Source organism: Falco rusticolus, chromosome 6, assembly GCF_015220075.1.
Source record: "Falco rusticolus isolate bFalRus1 chromosome 6, bFalRus1.pri, whole genome shotgun sequence".
In the NCBI taxonomy this organism is placed as follows: domain Eukaryota; kingdom Metazoa; phylum Chordata; class Aves; order Falconiformes; family Falconidae; genus Falco; species Falco rusticolus.
The window spans coordinates 73,799,025-73,820,927 of record NC_051192.1 but is presented as its reverse complement, the minus strand read 5'-3'; the positions used below and the strand labels follow the sequence as shown (position 1 = coordinate 73,820,927).

The 21,903-nt window shown below is 38.1% G+C and overlaps 1 protein-coding gene across 1 annotated transcript in view; it reads right to left on the bottom strand.

The window, feature by feature from the left end:
• Positions 1-8,064: 8,064 nt before the first annotated feature.
• PRIM2 (DNA primase subunit 2) overlaps positions 8,065-21,903 on the bottom strand; it is a 127,925-nt gene continuing 114,086 nt past the window's right edge. The window contains exons 13-14 of the mRNA XM_037392130.1: positions 14,486-14,554; positions 8,065-8,686 (exon numbers count right to left, since the gene is read on the bottom strand). Of these exons, the coding sequence (XP_037248027.1) occupies positions 8,459-8,686; positions 14,486-14,554 (297 nt within the window). The 3' untranslated portion in view covers positions 8,065-8,458. The remainder of the gene's footprint in view (positions 8,687-14,485; positions 14,555-21,903) is intronic.

Sequence of the window (21,903 nt, the reverse complement as noted above, 5' to 3'; positions counted from 1 at the left end):
ATCTAACTCAGTATGTGCATGTGCTGGGAGCCCACATCGCAGTTAAAGAGTGAACATCCCATCAAATCTGCTTGATAATCAATTTGGTCATGCCAGCTTGGTGGCTGAGCTTCAGATCAGTTTAGAAGCAATTAAGAAGGCTGAATATTCTACCATTTTTTATTTCTAATAAAGGTAGTAAGGTTGATTTGGTTAAGTCCCTTTTACATATCCTCCAGAACAACTTGGAGATCAAAAGAAAAACATTGTATCTAGAACTACCATAAATATATTGTCATGAGACCTGGGTGTAATAGGGGGACTCCTACAGTAAGTTGGTCAAATGTGTTCAGAAGAAAATTTACTTAGATTTTTCTTTTTATCTATATGCACTTATCATTTCGTTTGGTGGGAACTTCAGAAAGGCAAAGGAAGGAGTTAATTTCATATGGCCTGCGAAGGTCATTAAAATTTTTATTGTGTAGGGACTTTTTTCTGGCAGATGCATGGAGAGAGAATAAATCAAGTGGCATTCTTTAATCCGAAGTTGCAAAACCCTGAGGTTTCAAGGTAAGGCCTTACGTATCTCATAGAAGTCTGTTTAAGTCAAAATATAGAGACAATAGGTAGAAAGTCTACAAAACCCAGTGATTAAATTACAAGGACATTCAAATGTCTTTTTCCACTGCATAATACATCTGAAACTTTTACAAAACAGAATTATAATATCCTTTAAATGAATGTTAAAAGGGGGAGAATTTTTTTTCAGGCTCATTTCTATATGTACTGAGTAGAAATAGGCAGGGAAAGGGGTACTGCACTTCTTTCACATATGCTTGCGCTCAGCAGACTACTATAGCTGCACTACATAGTCAATGGTTGACACAGTCAACCATTGTAAGTGTTACTACACATCCTACAACTGACTTGAAACAATATTCAAACCATAGAGTTTACTTTTGCTATTTGTACATTGATACAGATATTTGTACTTGTTACTCTTGATATGCTGTAATAGTTTGAAACTGTGAGAAGCAAGACCTTAGGTGAATGCCTAAATCCAAGTGGAAAGTTCCCTCAACTATCAAAAATTATATTTCTATTAATACTAGATCCTGAAAAATGCAGTTTTACAGTCACCCCTTGGAACATCATAATAAAGAAAAAAAATGTGTTCATAAATAAATACGTAAATAAAACCATTACCTTCAGTAGTGCCTCCTGGTTTAACAGAGAGACAGTGCAAGAAACCCCTAGCCTCCTTTCTAAGTCACAGTTGAAAAGGATTCTCTTTTTTCCCATTCAAAATCATATACCAACAGCAATTGCAGCTTTTTTTTACCTACGGCATGTTAAGAACATTACATAATTTTAATTATGTTCTCACACCAGAGATCACAGCAGAATTAATGTAATTCAGCATGTTTCTTGATATTTTTCTACTGCCAACCATTTCTCTAAAAACTGTAGCTGGCCAAACCACTGACACTCCAAAGACCTGAACAATGAGTGGCTGAATCACACGTTTCTAACTCTTAGGTCTCTATATTTAGATTCCCTCTATATTCTACCCAGGAGCACTACAGCAGCTATCTGAACCAAGGACACTCCACAGCTTGGAAGATTAAATTCTTATTAAACATAAAAATAAATCCAAGTGTCATAGACTTTAATGGCCAAAAGGGCCAGTCGGATAATCTACTTTGAACAGTGAAACACAGACCATTACATTTCATCCAGTAGTTCATGCATCAATTTGACCAGCAGGGTTTGAACAAAGACATTTCTTCTGATCTAACTGGATTTTTACTGACATTCACTTTCTAAGTGCTGCCATTAAGCATGGCAGGCTGTTCGCGTAACACCTCCCACAACACATATTCTCCTAAAAATTAAATATTAAAGTTGTGCCATATCTGCTTCTGCTATACTAATGTCCTTTTCATTATGCTATGTTCGTGAACCATCTTCATTAAGGTTTATGATTATATGACAAAACATCTTCAACTTGGCTGAGAACTTTCATTTTGGCTAGAAACACACCTTGTGGTGCTTTCATTGTCGTTATCATTTTTGTTTTAAGAGATGTTGAGATTTCATACATCTTCCTGCCTTTTTGAAGCCCAGTCACCAAGTCCTGCTCTCCCTCAGGAGATCTACCTGCCACTAATCTACTTTTCACCTACCCTAACCTACTCCTAAAGCCTGCCGGTGATTCCTCTATTAACAAAACAGTATTTAGGTATCTATTCCTACATATTTCCCAGCTACAATTCACTCGACTTTATCCAACCATTTTTATATCTATTTTACTACAATTACACCCATTTGTCATAACCTTTGCCTGATTCAAATGCCTTCGATTCTTCAGCATTTGAGGGATCTATACGAATCTTAGCAGGTAAGTGTGCTAAGGGGTGAAAGCCTTTATTTTTCTTTTTTTTCAACCAGATACCAAAGGTAAAACTTTTAGTGTTAGGTAATACCATTACCAACAGTACTTCAAGAGTGCAGATCCAGGTGGAAAGAAAGGTTAATATTCTCAAAACTGTCTGTTCAAAACAGGGATCCACTGACATGAACTAGACGGGCCAGTGAAGGATGGTAACATTTTGTACAGTAGAAGGGATAATAAAACATGAAAGGCAGCAACTGGCAAGCACGGCAGCAAGGACAGGTTATTCTGCTAATGTGAACTAAGCAGTTGACTTCATACAAGTTCTAAAAAACACCGCCAATAACATCCACTATGTAGCAGGTAAGGAGGAATACACAGAATAGTAAAATAAGGAGACTGTGAACAGCAGAGGTTAGTTAAAAGATGCCAGTTACTCAGTAGACCTACAGCGTTGTAAGAGAAACTTTAAAAAAAAAAAAAGAAAATTCATTAAATCAATTTAAAAAAACCCAACCAAAACAAAACCCATACAATGGCATAAAAGGACAGCATGATTCTTCTGTGGATTTTTAAGAGACTTGAAATAGACAGATTTTAGAATATTTTATATATATATATATATATAATTTTTTTAAAAGCATAGAAATCGTGGTGTGAAATCTACCCAAAAGAACCACTTGGATACTGAGACCTTGACTACATCTGTCTAGCTGTAATTCAATAGATGTTTCTGATATGCACATGGGAAAACAAGGAAAGCATCAGTAATTATATCGGGATAGATAAGCTTGTCCAAAAGCTCTGGATTACACCTGCCCTGCCCTAGGGGTTCAGGTGCATTAGGGAAGAAACAAAAAGCATAAATGAACTCTAAGTTTTACATCTTTGCAACAGATCTGAGCAAGGAAGCCAGAAGAAGATAGCAACCCAGGTAACAGAAATATCCTTGCCAGCCCAACAGGTCTAAGTAAAAAAAAAAACAACCACAAACCAAACAAATAAAACAAAACAAAACAAAAAAACCAAACCCAACACCCACCCGCCCCCTCCCAAGGAACTAACCATGGGGTTCTGGAATCCTTTTATTGTATTTAGCATATCACCAAATCTGTGGGAAAAAAGTTTTTTCAAATAGTACAAACTTTGATACATTAAACTTCCCTAAGTATTTCAATAGTAGAAACCACAAGAAATTTTACATTTCACAACCGTGTGAAAATGCACCACAGAGCAAGGACCTGCATGGCAAAGATGTTGCCCTGCCTCATCCTCTAAACTATTCTTGCTGCCAGGTGTCTGGCAGGGTTTAACCACCGCTGGCAGCTCAGCCCCACGCAGCTGCTCGCTCGCAGCCCTGCAGCGGGGTGGGGGAGAGAGTAGGAAGGATAGAAGTAAGAAAACCCATGGGCTGAGAAAAGAACAGTGTAATAATTGAAAAAGTAGTAACAATATTAATAATTGAAATAATCACAATCATAAACCGTGAAGAAATTTTTTTTAAAAGATAAATACATCAAACCCAAGGTAAACATGTGATGCAAATGAAAAGTAATTGCTCAGCACCCACTGCTCACCACCCACAGCCTGCTCCTCAGCAGCAGCCCCCAAACAGCTTTCCCCCACGTTTATACACTGAGCAGACGTCATATGGTCTGGAAAATCCCTTTGGCCAGCTGGGGCCAGCTGTCCCGCCTGTGTCCCCTCCCAGCTCCTTGCGCACCCGCAGCCTCCTCGCTGCTGGGGTGGGGTGAGGAGCTGAGCACTTGGCTCTGCAAGCGCTGCTCAGCCACAACCAAGGCATCAGGGTGTTATCAACATTATTCTCATCCTAAATCCCAAATGCAGCCCTGCACCAGCTACTAGGAAGAAAATTAATTCTATCCCAGCCAAAACCAGGACAAATTACACTGGTTGAGGCCAACTGAGATGTTCAGCATCTTCAAGGAAATCTCTCAGTCACCCCCACTTGCTCTGCTTTGGCTGGCACTGCCGATCGGCCTGAGCATATGCAACCTGGATTCCTTCTGGAAGAAATTCACCCAAAAAGCATGCTCTGCAATGTTCTTCTGTCTAATGACCACCCCAGCCATACTGTGAGACTAAAATCAGCCCAAAGTAGAAGTCCCGAAGCACGCACAGGAGGAACGCCGTGTGCTCAGCATCAGCTGTTTTCTGCATGGGTCCGCTCCTACCGTGCCATGACGGTACCAGCCGCTCTCGCCATTCCCCTTGCCAGGGCAGCGCTCCACATCTCAGCAGAGCACTTTGTATCTCACACCCAGCTCGCGAGCCCCTCGCCCGCCCCTCTGCAGCACACCCACTAGTAAAGCTCTCTTCTTCGTGACATCTTGAAAGGCTTTGAAGTCGGAGACTGTTTTATTGTCTTTGATGCTAGCACTTCAAAAGATCAGAGCGCTCCTTTTCAAACATCTGCCTCTGAATTAACCGCGGTACATTTAAGATCAGCTGTAAAGAAGAGCAGCTCCTACCTCAGCACCGTGGCGGCACAGGGCTACCTTTTGGCACAGTGCACCCCCTCAGAAATGCAACCAGGTATTACCTTAGTATCTCCTTTACTGACCCAGAATACAGATGTGTCTTGTCCAGAGCAGTTTCAAGCTTTAAGTGTTTGTGTGTCTCCTGGTTGGTTTTTTTCGTTTGTTTTCCAAGTAGCAAAGTATAACAAAATTTACTTTCTTCAAAGATACGCAGGAGAGTTGATGCTTGCAAATAGATCCATCTGCAATGCTTTACTGTTCATTTTCTTTTCAACTTGCAAAAGAATAGGGTTTGAGATTTTGTGGGTGTTTGTTTGGTTATTGCTTTATTTGGTTATCCGGTTTGTTGTTATTTTTGACTACTGCATAATCATATCAGGGTCACTTGGTTTTCAGAATCCTTATCTTCTAACTAAATACAATTTTTAATAGTGCTACTACAATGCAAGAAATGTTTTAAAATGAGTGATTTACATACTTAGTGATTTTACCTTTCTGATCTCAAATAGCTCTGTAATCAAGGAACAAGTGATTCTTAAGCAATTTACAAAGCAGTAGGAGTTGGTGCCCAACTGCTTAAAAGGAGGATTCTCATTTTGGATTTTTCTATATTATTAAAATAAAATATTCCACTTTTAAAGAAAGATTAAAATGGTCAAAAGCTGTGAAATATGAAAATAAATTTTCATTTTCCCTGAATAGCAACAAAAGCATTAATTTCAATCTTTTGCTAGTTACATATAACTCTATCAATCTTTTGCTAGTTACATATAACTCTGTGCTATAATTTGTACATTTTTCTGTTACATAGTTTATTATTACTCCTGACAAGTAATAAGAGAGACAAAAATACAGTTTAAAGCAATTCGTAGCACTATTAATCAAGAGAGGTAAACTCACAATAACGAAGTAAACCACTGAAGGACAAAGGCTTTGTCACATACTGTTATGTTTGTTGCATTTCAGATAAGATTTTTCATTCAGCAGATTTGTGCGGTTATATTTTCTTCCTTGTAATAGAGATTTTTTTAAAATTTTATGCTTGAATTCCTAAAAATAACTTTATTCTGCTAATGTAGCAATCCACTGTAGAACACGTGAACAAGCAGCCCATCCCCAACATAACAGATTTCAAGGTACATGTAAAGCTCAGAAATGGAAGAGCTAGGAGTTTTATTCACACCAGTGACAATGTCTACACGAGCAGGGCTAGGGCATAACGGAAACTTTCCTACTGAACCAGAATTCACAGTTTCCCTTGGCTGGGAAATATTACCTTCATTCACTGCCTCGACCACCTCATTCTTCTGCAGGTCTGAAGCAGTTTCACTTCTATTTAAAAAGATCCACGATGTTCACCAAGGTGCCTCCAACTCAGGTATTCAGTAACGCAGAAGTAGAGGAGAGTTACCACTTGCAAAGACGCTTCAAAAGGCTAAGTCTCTTAACCACCTGATAGAAGCAGTGGACTTCCACACATCAGGTTGGGCGCTGCCAGGAGCTTCACCAACAGGAGAAACCAACCTGACAGCTCTTGCAACTCCTGGTTTCTTGGGCCCAGAACAACCACCACCCTGCAGGTCCAGACGCAGAGCCTTTGCTCAGGGTGGATTCCTACAACTCCTTTGACTATATTATATCCAAAGATAAGAGGCTTCGTAGTTCACACAAAGCAGTCCCTAAATAAATTTAGGAATAATTCAAGGAAAAGGAACAATGAATCCTGGCAGATTCTCTTTAACAACAAATGACGCGTTTTATTTTTAAAGCCTGGTGTTGCATTAGCCCCATGTGAGGTAAAGGAACTTAAAGGAACGCTTTACGTAAGATAAGCCAAAAATTTACAGTTAGCCCCAAATCTTAACAGTAATGGAATAGTCTTTAGACCAGTCACAATAGTCTAAATCAGTCAATTACTGTGGAAGAAATAAAACCTTCAACATAATACAACTAGCAAATGTTACATACTCATACACTCAGCGTCCCAGGATCAGCAGCACACAGTCAGGGTCCCAAGTCATTCATCAGGAGCTGTAGGACATTTGACAGTGAGAACTGTTCTTTCTTCTCCCTAGAGTCCACCTAGCGTAATATTACACGTTTCCAAAACCAACCTTGCTGTTCTTCAATGCTCTGGCAATTCCACATCGCAGCCAAATAATTATATATCTATAGCGTGTGGTTTACTCGTGTTGCATATTTGTTCTTTCTTCTCCTATTCCTAAATACTTCTTTTGCACTATTCTTTAGGTTGTATTTCTTTAAGGATCAGCACTCGGCCATGGATGATTCGTTTATACCCATGGGGCATCTGGCATCCAAGATCATAGATTAATTCATTCTACACAAAATAACTACTTATGACTCATTAGCTACAGAAATACATCAAAATCATTATAAACACAGGCGGTACACCATGCAATTGTACAAAGCTAGGCTGTCATTTGACAGTTGCTGTTATGGCTAAAACAAAGCTTCAGGTAGGGCAAGACAAGCCCAGAAAAATCAGGCTCAGTGAATCTTCATACTAAGGCCGTGCAGAGTTAATACCAGCAACGACAATTCTGTGCTTAGGTGGTTACAGGGCTATACCAGTAGCTAGGTCACTCTCCAGGGAGGGGGTAATGCTGTCTTGAAACTCCTTAGGCATCAGATAAAATAAAATTTCAGCCTTTCAGATCCCCAGGAGAATACTCTACAGCATGATATAAAATAGCAGCTCTATTTAGAGCTTCCACGCATCGGACAGTGGCTGCTGCTCAATTGAATGCCACTGCTGTGTTAGATGACGTGGGCTTTGGAGGAATGGGTGGAATTCGGGCAACCCAAAGCTGCGTTCAGATGGCTGTTTAGCTTAGTAGGACACAGGAGACTCCAGCCACACTCAGACATTAAGGAAACTTTAAAAGGAACATATGCTAGTAAGTTTTTAGCTTCTTCAAGATGCATCGGCTTTTTGGATTACCTTCTTACATACAGGTATCCAAACTCTGCTTATATTCTATTTCAAGCACCAAAACCAGCTCTCCAAATGTCGTGTCAAGATACACAAATTAGGAAGCTGATTTCCCTCAGCTCCTCATGTAGAAGAGAGATAGACAGACTCCTCCAGAGGGTAATTTTGATCATAAGAACTTCTATTTAATTATCATCCAAATACAACTAAAAAGAAAACACACAAAAAAAAAATCTGCTTCGCAATTTATTTATTAAGAAGAAACATATAAAAGTGACCATAAAATGGGATACAAATATTTAAACATTTTGAAGAAAACCAAAAAAGGTAAGTTAGACAAAAATCATTTAATAATTGGGAAGGAACTTTTATTTCCCATCCTTCCACATAAAACAATGTCCCAAAGCAGTAAGAGTAAGTACTAGGTGCAATTACAGTTATCTCTCTCTCCAGCCTACTGAAAGCACTACATGTCTGTGTCTTCCAGGTAGTGAAGTGCATATTCCTTAGTTTAGGGACAAACTCGGCCAGAGAAGGGAAAAAATGAAAGAAAGAAAAAAATCCCAAACACACACACACAAAAACCAAAACCAAACCAGAATGAAAAAACGCAAGTAACACAGCTGCTCAGTCCTCAGTGAAGTATGCCTCCAGTCCCTCCAGTTCTGCATCATCTGTTGTATTTGAAGAGGTGGGAGTAGTATTCGAATTCATGTTTTCCTGACTATTACTTTTTTGTTGAGAGGTTCCTGAATTACTTAATTCCTTCTTCAGTTCTCTACCACCACTTAACAGCCTTTGACTCTCTGTAAAATACCGATTAGGATGATTCAGAGAAAACCCAATGTCTTCAACCTGCATAGGAAAGGAACAATGAGTTATTATATTTATTTTTTAAAGTCATCTTTTTCACACTCAAGCACAAATTAATTAGCAATTTAGTAAGTTCCAACTTTGTTGAAGAAAAAGGCATCAGTTTGTAAATACTATCCCAGTAAGTATTAGCATGACACAGACTTACTTTCATCAGAAAATTTCTTCCTTCATGTTAGAAATAAAATTAGTGCTTTCGGCATATTCAAACAGTATTTCACACTGTCTTTGCTGTAGTAAGTAAAAATAACATCCCAAAACATATAAAACACTAGAAGTAAAATGGCATACCTTTACAGATGCAGGACAATTGAACCTACACCTTAAAACAGCATTTCCCTACCCAAAAGAGGGACTGAGACAAGTCTAGACTGCAAACAGCGGTAGAGAGTACTACTAGAAGTTGTAACAACAGTACAGTATAAATCTAGATCTTAAGTATCAGTGTGAAACTGTGAATGGAAACAGGCAGGTTCACCTACTTCCCTGCTTTCTCCAGTAGGTACAAATGCAATGTTTACAATGCAACAGCCCCATAGATCAAGCTGATCTCTGCTCCATCAGTGCCAGCCAGCATCAGCATCCTGAAACTCAGATGCACAACGAATACAAAAGAACATTTCGTCTTCAGTGGAAAAGAAAACAGAAAACTAGCATAAGGTGCGGCATATTTTTATTGCTCCTTTCTACTTGGCAGGTGCATTCTTTCAGCTCCATAATTATTAGATATATGAACATTCAATTAATGCTCGTCAAATATTTCAAATCAACAAAGCTTTCAGTTTTAAAAGTAAGCTGTTCTTACATGCTCACCACAAGTCTCAGTTACAACCTTTGTATCTCTTCTCAGGGGCTCAGAAGCTGGAAATGCTTACTTTAAAAGGTGCTTCCACCTCCTACTCAGGCAATCTGCACCTTTTATCTGCCTGTCAGTTTATGTGAATACTAAGAACATCGTAAGAAAAATACTGCTCTTAAAAAATACTGGAAAGGTTCACAAACCTGGGATACAAAAAACCAAGGAAGTCTAAGAGCCATATACTGGTAATTTTCTGCTACCACTATCTCCTCTTTTTCCCAGAAGGGCTGGGCCACTCCAAGCATAACAAGCAACTTTGCACACACACAGTGTCTCATGAGGGTATATACTGTGGCTGATTTAATGTGCCAAAACCCATCAGTTTAAACTTCAGCCACTTGTAAGAAATCATAAAGCAAAGGATCAATGTGCGCTCTAAATGGAATCCTGATTAAACGCATTACCGCTGCCTAGCTTAGCTCCATCAGAAAATGCAGACATGTATAACACAATCTAATTCAGACACGAAGACATTAGCAACTGTAGTAAGTGACCTTGCTTGAAAATCGTAAAAATAAGTGACAGGCCCAGCACACTAATTTGGTACTCAAAGGCACAAAGAAAAACAAACAAACAAAAATAAACCCCAACAAAAACCCAACCCAAAACCAAACAGAAAACCCAAAGCCACCACTGAATTTCATTTCAGTCTTATGCTCCAATTTCCATTATGTGGGAGCTAAATTACTTCTTTACACCAAAAAGGCTTAAAAAGAAGCGATAACAGTGAAATGCTGGCTTTCCTCTTAATTAGTTCTGGGGTTTTTTTACTTTAAAATTTCAGCTTTCATCACACCAATTTATAAGTCGCTTTGTAACTCTTAATTTTGTTCTAAACTGCTCTCTCCCCATGCGGAGCGATCATGGTGCTACAGTAAATGATATCAATTAAGCACATCCCTTTAAAAAAAAAATATCCAGTATTCTTGTGATTTGATCACAAAAGACTAAGAAAAACAGGTTTTGCATATGTTTTTAAATAAATTAATCAAAAGTGATTCTTCTGTACAACGAAGTTTGCTATGTGTCAGATCTCGTTTACTTCTTAAAAATTCATATGGATTGTAAAATACCAGTACTAAGAATAAAGTATTTAGAGATAAATATTAATAAGTAACATCTGTTACAGCTGTATCTGTAAAAAGTAACTAATACAGCAATATTCAGGTAAACAACATTAACATCAGTAGTTCCTTTGGAATATTAGCCAGTTAAGCTTTCTTATTTATACATAATGCTCAGGGGCTCTTAAAACAATCAGATTTGAAAACACTAATTATTCCTACAGGCATGCTGTCATCACAAGGACCTTTATTTAACCTACTAGTAGTTCACAGCTGATATCATCAATCTGTTTTACTTGACTGCATATATGTAGCCAAGATCTCCAAACTGTTTGGACTGGAAATATTTTTCCCTCTTGAGTTGCCATCCAATTCTACCAACTAAAGTAAAATATAATCTTGCTGCTATTGTGACCATGAAAGGCATTCCTCATGAATGTGACTATTTACTTTGGGTTACGGTTACACTGCTTACATTTTTAGGGTGTCTCATTTCCACTTTATGCAAGTTGCCTTGTGTCCTCACTTCAGTAGAAAATAAAAACTTATCTATAAGGGATAACCAACATGAAATAACTTACTGCAAACTCAGGTACAAATATTAGAACATCAAAGAGCTATGATGCTTTCCATATGGCTTAAAATCCAAATCTGACCATCAAGAAAGATATTTTGGTAGTGTCTGATTAAATGCTTACTCTAGTTGCCACATAAGCGTACTTTATTCCTGATCCTTATTAAAATATGATAACGTTTGAAAATATCTACCCTACAGGCCATTCAGTCTTTTATCAAGTCAAAAGACCTTCTTTTCTTCACATATATCAAACAGCTTGTCTTGATCGAATCACATCGTTATTATTTAGAATAGCTTTCCCAAAAATGAGTATGCCCTAATATCCCAGAACTTGAAAAATATGTAAAACTATTCATGCACTATTGTGTTGGTTTTGGCTGGGATAGAGTTAATTTTCTTCACAGGAGCTAGTATGGGGCTATGTTTTGGATTTGTGCTGGAAACCGGGTTGATAGCACAGGGAAGGTTTTGTTACCACTGAGCAGGGCTTACAGAGCCAGGGTCTTTGCGGCTCCTCACCGCACCCCAGCAGCGAGGAGACTGGGGGTGCACAAGGGGTTGGGAGGGGACACAGCCGGGACAGCTGATCCCAGCCGGGCAAAGGGATATTCCACACCGTATGACGTCACGCTGAGCATATGAAGCTGGGGGAGGAAGAAGGAAGCGGGGGACATTCAGAGTGATGGCGTTTGTCTTCTCAAGTAACCGCTACACATGATGGAGCCCTGCTCTCCTGGGGATACCTGCCTGCCAGTGGGAGGTGGTGAATGAATTTCTTGTTCTGCTTTACCTCCGTGTGCAGCTTTTGCTTTCCCTAGTAAAGCTAGATAAAAAAAGTCTCTATCTCAACCCATGAGTTTTCTCACTTTTACTGTTCTGAATCTCTCCACCATCCCCCGGGGATGGGGAGCGAGCGAGCAGCTGTGTGGGCTTGGTTGCCAGCTGGGGTTAAGCCACAACAACTATACTTCATGCTTTCCTTTCCTACACTTATTGAAAGACCTAACAAATTGCTGATGCGCACATTTCCTTAACACATTAGTTCCTGCCTGAAGACAATGTACTAGACCACATATATCATGGCTGCTTTTGTTGTGTGGTTGTAGGACAGTGAAACCAAAGTCCAAGAGAGGTGTAGTATTGAAACTAATAAGGCCAGTTTCCACAGAATATTCAGAGAAGCAGCTTTTAGGTAATTTGTGCTATCTGAACCGGTAGCACTGAGATGCAAAGATACACCCCCCAAACCCCTCAAAAAAACTTATTTAAACATTCTCACTTTAGTGCCGCTGGATTTATTGGCATAGTCTCAGTGCCAAGCACTAGACAACTGAAGCAAAGCTGCTGCCAGTGTGAGCATAAGATGCAGTAGAAATTTGAGAGAGGATGATGGGGAGGAAATGCAGAGAGCCCTTAAGCAGAGACAGTGTGCATGCAACTGACCCAGTGAACTTAGAAAAATATCATAATCTTAAGTAAGTCCCCACAACAAAGTCATTCATAGTAGATCTAATCCACACATGCTCTGCAACTTTCAAGAATTATAGGTAACACTAAGAGCTCTGCCCAACATATATCAAACCCTTCCTCGGTAAAATTTTCACATAATTGAAGCTGAAATCGTCCATGTGAGCTAGTCCATTATTTCCAGGAAAATTTTACTTAAGATTGTTAACCTATTTGAAGAAACAATAACAATGAATGTTATGCTGATTGATTCTTCAGAAATTTCGTTCACTGAAAAGCTCTGCTAGTGATACAGGAAAGCAAGGGTTTGACTGTCTGATTAGTTGTCACCACACCAGCTTCAGAAACACATCTCTTGATCACCCCATGAAAAAAACTACTAAAGCATAGTCATAGGACAGAAAAATCATTCTGAGCACGCTGGTAACAACTTTAGCAGCTAAACTCTCCTTAAAACATACCGTTGTAAGCATGTGCTATTCAAACTGCAGAAAGTGCCTTTTTGCATGTTCTGCTTTCTCCCACTGAAGTAAGAGACTTACCAAAAGCAAAGCAGAAGATTCTTAGTGCAAGCAGCAAAGACAGATATCTGTATTACCACAAGACTGAAAAAAATAATGCTGTTCTGGAATTTGCCATAGAACAATAGAAAGGCAGCTGTCCTAAAACACAACAGCTCTTCGCCACCGTGCTGATTTATCCTTTGGTGAATGTTGATCTTGGGTTCTATAGTCATCTTCGACAAATACTGTTTCCACTGACTTAGCCTTACACAGGGCAAGTGTTATCTAAATTTAAATTTGTACATATTTTTTGTTTTCCTTCCAGAATATTAGGACTGTTTTATCATTTTCTAAGACTGTAAGACAGTGTTCCTCGCAAATTACAACTGCCAAAACAACACTGAGTATGCCTTTGCTATACATTGACTCATATGATTGCTGGAAATTTGGGGAGACACACAGTTCCATTTAAATCAAATGTCAAAACCAGTAAGAATGAAAGAAATCAAAGGTAAATGTCTCTGGGTGGGTCATCTAATCCTCATGCTCTCTAATCCTCAGCAAGGCTGTTCCCTAGCCTGCTGTCTGAAAGGGATGGTTCCTTTTTTGAGTTGTGGAGAGAACAAAGGTGTAAGAAGGGCTGTGCTTCGTTGTTTTTTCTTGATGACAAGCAGTCTTAAACCAATGCAAAAGCTGGTTCTTTAAATTAAGAAATCACATAGGAGGAGGACTGTGGCAATCTTACAGTTTTGTGAAGGATCTTACTTTAACTTTGCCTATGATTAAGCAAATGGGAAAGCTCTGAGAATGTTCATCTATATTTGAAAACTAATCACACATGACTAAAGATGTCCAAAAATATCAAGTGAAAATTAACAATATTAACTATGTATGTGCTGGGAGATTAAAGTTTTAATTACATCTTTTAGATCCTTTTTGTTTATTTTTCAAGGTATATCTCAAAACATCAAACTTGCATAATGGGTTAAACCCCACAAATTTTATTAAAAACAGGATTCTGAAAAAATTAAATGCCTTGCAATAGATAAAATTCAACAATATTGACCTTTTTAGGAAAAAAGCATAATCTTTTACTACATCTTGTAATGTTTGGGGTATTGACAACATCAATATATAAATGCATAAAACTACAAAATATCTGAAATTATTGAAATGGAAAAAAACAAGGCAAGACAGTTAACGATGGATATGAAAACTGCAAATAGCCTCTCAGCTTTATGCATGATTTCCAAGGCCTTCCTCAAGACAAAGACGGTGCCTATAGTCTAATAAAAATCAGTAGCTACTTACATCATGCACCAACTCAAAGTACTTCTGACAGGCCAGCTGGTAATGCATGCCCTTCACCAATTCCAGGATCTGTACAGAAGGAGAAAAATGTAACGGATTCAGAAGTAGCACACGTACATCTTGTTGGTACCTACCATGACAAGGTATTTCACAACAGCCTTGTATAATAGCTCATGAAAATTTGCAGCACATGACATCTTTGATATCTGCATATCCTACTAGTAACTGACAACGTTTAGACAACTATAGCTTAAAATTACCCTGGCTACATTAAAAACAAGATAAAACCACAGGAAGACACACCTAGTCCTTAAAACATAATTTCAACACTCTTAACTTCAAGAATAAGTTGAATCTCTATTTTTGCAATATAATTGTGACAGTCATTGTCAAACGATATATCATACTGCAATATCTCTTCCATAATTGCAGACATAAATCTAGTAATTCAAGTGGTTGAAGAATGAAGCAATCTAAGACACTATTTGTATTTTTATTTTCCACATTACCAGTTCATGCAGATATAGAATAAAATACTACTGTGCTCCCATCAAGAAAATTTAATGCAAATCCTTTAGACAAGTATCTGTGAGAGGGGAATGCTTTTACCGTCAATCAGATTTGTCCTTTTTGAAATGAAGTTATTTCTAGTCAAGCTCAGCAGAATATGTGAGTGAATAGCCTGTTTTGAACACCTATTAGGAAAATCATGCCATCTTTTGTAAATACAATTTGCTTCCCAATTCTACTTCAGGTAATCTCTTCTGTGCTGCATAAAGTCTCATTCTTATCACCAGAATGCAATGCCAGTTGAAATTTTTTCGTTTGTTCACCTCCCCTCTCCTTTATATAATCAAAATGCATGCTTCCTCTGCTTATCAAACAGAGAAAATTGCTGGAATTAAGAGATAGCCTCAGTGGAAGGAAAAATAGTTTTAAAGAAACGTTAATTTCAAGCCCCTTTCCCAAGGTTGACCTTTGTGTCAAACACAGTGATACGCTCCAGCTTAAATCCCTGCTGTACTCATTATTGAATTTATTGACAGATGTATAAATAAATTACATTTGCTGAATGGATAAAACCAGCAACACACTGCCAAGAAAGTACTTAGCGGCACTGTTCCACTGTAATAGCCCAACTGATTACATTTCTGTCCCTCTTGCCACCTCCTGTTAAATCTTCTGTAAAAGATCAAGGCCAAGGCCAATAGGCAATGAAGTTTGAAATCTTGCACTATCTGTATACATACATGGTTTTTTATTTTCTTCTTCCTCCTTTGAAAATTAACTGAAAAAAATCAGCATCACCTTAAGTAGTTTAGGATTGAAGAAACTCGTCTATTCTAAACACTTCAGTTACATGTTGCCTTATGTTTTCCTGTTTGTTCGTTACAATAAAATCTGTGCCATGCAAAAGAGTGATCCCTATTTTACAGTAAATGCTAACCATGTTGTATGTATGCACTTTTTTAAAAAGTATTTTCATGCAATTTGGAGTAATGATCAGAAGACCTATAAGTCTGTTGGTTAGTTAAAAGAAACATTCGTAATGTTCTGTAGCATTCAGACTTTTCTAATCTGAATTTTCCATCTGAAATAAGTTAAATAATTTAATCTAGCCCATAAATACTTTGGGTTTTCTCAAAATTATTCTTCGTTTAATCAAGATTACACCTAATAGAAATTATATAAATAAAAAGTTCAGGTGCAATAAATAAATAAAGATTCAGGTGCAAAGATATTTTAACTCTCAGAACCTTAAGTGAGCAAACAAAAACTTCAATATGGACAAATTCTGAGTATAAACCACCAAAAGTTCAAAAGTATTGAAGTCCTCTTGTAATTTAAAGAGACCTTTTTGAAAAAGCTGATCAGTTAAAAGGCTAGTAGTCATTCTGCGGTTTGTTTCAACTTTTGAATCACTGACCATAGTTATAGCTGCTTTTTGTAGCAAAGATGTCATTACCCAACTGAACCCAACCTGAAAAGTGGAAAAGACAAGGATTATCAAAACTAGCTTTCGATGTACTAATTCACAATGATTCACAGGATGAAAGACCAAGCTACTGTTGTGTTCTCTGACAGTTCAGCAGAAATATCCTAACTTCAAGTGACAGAAGAGGGATCACAGACCAACACAGCACAGAAGACCACAGAATAAAGAGGCACTTAAAAATAAATTCCAGTTGCGTAGGAGAAATTATTCTGAGCAAATTATTCTGAAACCAAGCCCATTTCAGCCCTTGACCCATCCTTGGGAAAATCTTGACCCACCCTTAGGGTGGAGAAGAGGACTCCATTGAATCAATGCTGCTGACATATGAAAGCTATAATGGTCACGTTATCAGAGCTGGCCTTGAAGGACTTTAAAATCTGTAAGAGCAACCATGTTATTGTGCAGCAGCTGAACCTTTGTTGCCCAGCTACATTGCTGTTTCACCAAGGAAATACGGTCCCACTCCCCTGAGACCCCTCTCAGACCTCTCAGAGACTATTAGGTCACGACATAGATTCTTCTGCTGTACTACTATCAAGACATGTATCTTTGAGAAAAGCTGTTAGAAGGGCCTCTACCAGCATTCTCCACTGAAGTCTGGTAACTAGGTTTTCATGCCACTTCTTTTCCAGGCATTGAGTGCTCCATAAAACAGATGCCCACCAGAACAGATCAGAGACTTTCATCCAGTTTGTTAAATTTATCAATGTACTTGATTGCACTGGTAGTCATCATTTTACTTGTGCTCCTTTATCATCTCCACCGCACCACCTCCCCAGCTTTGACTGGTTAGTCGATTTCAGCCAAATTTGACAAGTAGAGATGACAAAGCTATACAGTTCCTACATGTTGGTTAAAAGTTGTGGTTGGGTAGACCATCCAGAACAACATTTGTGGCTCATTCAGCCAAAAGCAGTTATAACTTAGCTGCTACTCAGAGAGGCAGACAGAAGGCAGCCAAATGATGAGCCTGATATTTAGCACATATGTAAGTTTAAACTGGCCACAGCACAGGGGACCAGGTTCACCTTCTGCATATATGACACGGCTAAGGAATAAGGGGGACATTAAACATATCCAAAGAACAGGTTTAATAGATTAACTGGCTTTAATAGGGAACAAGTTGCTAAAAGAAAAAACAAGAGAAGGTTAAAAATTGCAATAGGATGGAACTCAGCTAGAAAGGAATCCTCTGTGCGAGAGAAACTAACAATCCTCTATTTCAATAAAACAGAATTATCATTCATAATAAATACTATCTTTCCTACTACATTTATGCACATAATGAAAACAAGCTCACAGCTGTTTTTCAGTAGTGTTACCCAGGAACAGATCTCCACCTAAAACTGCCTTAATTCACAGCAGCAGCTTGTCTCTCTATATATTAAAACATTCACACTGAATTGCTTTATTTTGCAATTAAAGGTACATACTCAAGGACTCTTTTTATTAGTTCTTATGTGCCTTTTCTTTCACTGCCATCTGCAACTTGCTTTTCTGATGTTGCTTTATGGACTACTAATGAGGTCAAGATGATGTTTGGCATCTGTATGCAGCCTCCTGCTTTACAGATCCTCGCATTCAAAGCTAAGATGTAGCACGACAAGTTGGTCTCTACGATTATTCACTGTTATTTTCAGTTACTCACAGTTAGTTCTATTTGAAAACTGCAGAATTAACGTACATTTTCAAAATTAAAATCTACTATAGATTCAGTTAAGTATAACTAATTTCTAACTTTCTTTTTATTTCAGAGGTGACTGAAGATATGACTGGGAGCAACTGCTGGAGCGTATCTGAACATATTCCAGTTTTCATCTCTTTCAGGTCACTTTGTCACCATCTCTGCACTGAGTCCTGCCCCAGGACTCCCCAGTGCCCTTTGCCTCCCGGTCAGTACAGCCATCTGTTCTTTCTGCTGCTTTCAGGTATTTCCTTTATATTTAAAACTGATACTGAAGGTTTCATGTTCATAATGTATGCATGTATAGCACAATTTTCTCAGATTTGTTTTCCCTCAAGGAAAAAACAGAAAGGCTAGAAAATCATTGTTTCAGCGTTGCCAGAGCTCCTTTTCCTTTTAGACTCTTTGAGTTGCCTTTTGTAGTGTAGTTGACCACACAGTGTTTAGCATTTAATATGGTAATATTTAGGGCACCGTAACAGACCAATTTCTCCCCTGCAATTTCCATCACACTGTCAAACAACAAAACTTAATTATATTCTAGCACACTTCAAAAAAGTAAAAGGCAGTCATGATCCAGAGGGTGGTATTTTATTAATGTGTCTTGAAAATACCTGTACTTTTTCCTCCATTTTTCATGTATAGGCTTTCTAGCCTGAAGTTCTTACTTCATGTATGTCAGTAAGAAACTCATTAAACACTTAACAACAGAGTGAGTATCTGAATGAAAAGAATATGTCAATATGTGCCCACATTTGCTGCAGCAAACCCTGGGCAGCTTATTAAATGAAGACAGATGTTAATTTAAACTGAGTTAATTTTGAAAGGAAACAGCTCTAATGTTAGTTGGTTTTGTTTGCTTGGTTGTGAGCTATTTTTCTAAGTTATATACAGCCATCTGCTGAAAGCCAATGGTGTGAGCATCAAATGGGAGAAGGGTTAATGCACCTGAGTATTCCACTTCTGTTTTCACATAGTTTTAAAATAACGTTATAAAAATGTACATTTTATGATTAGAATTTTTTTGGCTATTTCTCAGTGACATGTTTTCATTTAAATGACAAGTCCTGCATGAGTTTACAGCCACCTATTTTAAAGACAGTCATAGCTGATTTTAGATATGACAGATAACATTGCAACAGAGGAATGTGGGTTAAGTCAAAGCCTGGATTCTTATCAAGTATGAAAGCAAGCACCTGAAATACTTTAAAAAAATAAAAGTTACAACATTAAAAAAATTTGAAGCATTTGCTTCATATACATTCTAAGTTTGCAACAAAACAGTTTCAAGAACAATGACCTGAAATATTTTTCAGATGTTCATTCATTGTTTTCCTGTTTTCTCATGCTGAACTGTGTGTTTATCCCTTAGACTTTTTTGTGTGCTTCTTTTTTCCTTCTTCTAAATAAAAGATTCACGAGTAGTTTAATACACTGTAAATTGAAGCTGACGAAGTGTGAAGACACAGCCCCTAATTCTGTCTACCCATTCCTGCCATCTGAAAATGAACCCCATTCCTCCTCACGTTCCCCAAGTAAGCCTATAGTTGGATAGTTTTTTTTTAATTATTTTACCACGTAGTCATAAGGCCAGCATAAGGAGAGGAATGGAAACTCAACAGGCAGGGATGAACAAACTACAACTGCCTTCCACACCAGCAGGGCCCATTTACGCTAATTAACTGCAGCTTGAGATTTGAGTAAGGAATTTAAATACTTCTAAATTGGACACACTGAAATTAATGCCATTCACCTCTTTAACAAGAGGAAAAAAATATGCATTTTAACTCTACTTGTCATATTATTTGTTCTAAAAGGCCCATTTGACTGAGCACTGGCACAAGTTGCCCAGTGAGGTTGTGGAGTCTCCACCGTCAAAGACAGTCAGAACCCATCCGGGGACAATCCTGGGCACCCGGCTCTAGACAACCCTTCCTGAGCAGCAGGGCTGGACAAGATAACCTCCAGAGGCACCTTCCAACCTCAGCCACACTGTGGTTCAATAATAAATATAGCACCTGACTGTACATTCTTATTACGTCCTTTTGGTAGTTAGAATATCAAATCCAAACTTTAAGAAATACATTTTCCAGTTCAACTATTTACCTTATGTACTTTCTGCTGTGTTCTATGTATAGTAACATCTGTGTACATACACTAGAAGTCTTCTGTATTCTTAGTTTTTTATAATCAAACAGGTTAGCTGTGCTTCTCACTGTTTCTGTATGTCTTGCATTCTATCAAGTTTTCTTTTCCTATGCTGTTTTTTTTTGTTTTACTGTCACAAGCCCATTCATTAATCAACGTCTACACTTTTTTCTTACCAGTACTTAAATTGGATTATTGAACAGTCCACTTATTTAATCACATACAGCCTTTTAACATTATAATCTCACCTGACAATAACCTGATATAACTTCTCATTTCTAATACTTGTCTCCACTTACCAACAATAAACTGAAGATTGGGAAAATATAGTAGTCAGAAATATTGTAACTCAGATTTTTAAAATAATCAGTTTTAAGCCACGTCATGTTAAGATGTCATGTCATCTTAAGATTTTAAGCCACATCATGTTAATACTTTACAATATTCTACTCACTGATGGTGCAAGTAATGGTAACATCACAGCACGAATAAACACACACTAAAAAATTCAGGTGGGAATTTTAATATCAGAAAAGAAGTCTTAGATCTGGCTAGTTAAATCTGTAATTGTATTGGTTCAGCTTTTATGCAAAAGCAGTCCTACTGAAATGAATAAGCATGTTTGTGCTGGGAAAAAAAACCCCAAATACAAGACAATTACACAAGGCACATATTTTAGCTGGGAAACCACACAAGTGTAGTGTCAAGATACAGGGTCTACAGAGTAACTTAGAGAAAGTATAATGTCAGATAAAATAGGGAAGACATACTCCTCAGCACACAACTATTATTCTCAAAATTATGGAAAGGCTGAATGTTGTCTCCTATCACTAAATGTTCCTCATCTATAGAAAATACGTGGAAACTTCCAGCACACAAATCTACACCAGAGTGTCAGAAAGATTTATTTTGAATAATCTTACTTCTGAGACTTTCACACTATATACTTTGAAAGACTTAATCATTTTAAAGCATTTACACGTTTTGATGTAATAAAGACAATAACTATCTGAGGGATTTTGGACACTGAACAAGGTGTCTTGGCCACCAGTTCAGAAATCTGAATGCCCATTGCTGGATTCAAGGTCCAATGCTTCTATAAATTTTCTGGCAGAAAATGTGTAAGGGTACCTGTCCTGGTTTCAGCTGGGATGGAGTTAATTTTCTTCTTAGTAGTTAGTACAGTGTTGTGTTTTGGCTCTGATGTGAGAACAATGTTGATAGCACACTGATGTTTTTAGTTGTTGCTGGGTGATGTTTATACTGAATCAAGGACTTTTCAGTTCCTTGGGCCCTGCCAGTGTGAGGGCTGGAGGGACATGGGAAACTGGAAGGGGACACAGCCAGGACAGGTGACCTGAACCAGCCAAAGAGATATTCCATACCATATGATGTCATGCTGAGTATATAAGCTGGGGGAAGGAGGAGGAAGCTGGCGACATCCGGCATTATGGTGTTTATCTTCCCAAGTAACCATTACGCGTGCTGGAGCCCGGCTTCCCTGGGGATGGCCGAACACCTGCCTGCCCGTGGGAAGTGGTGAATGAATTCCTTGCTTTGCTTCACTTGCATACGTGGCCTTTGCCTTAC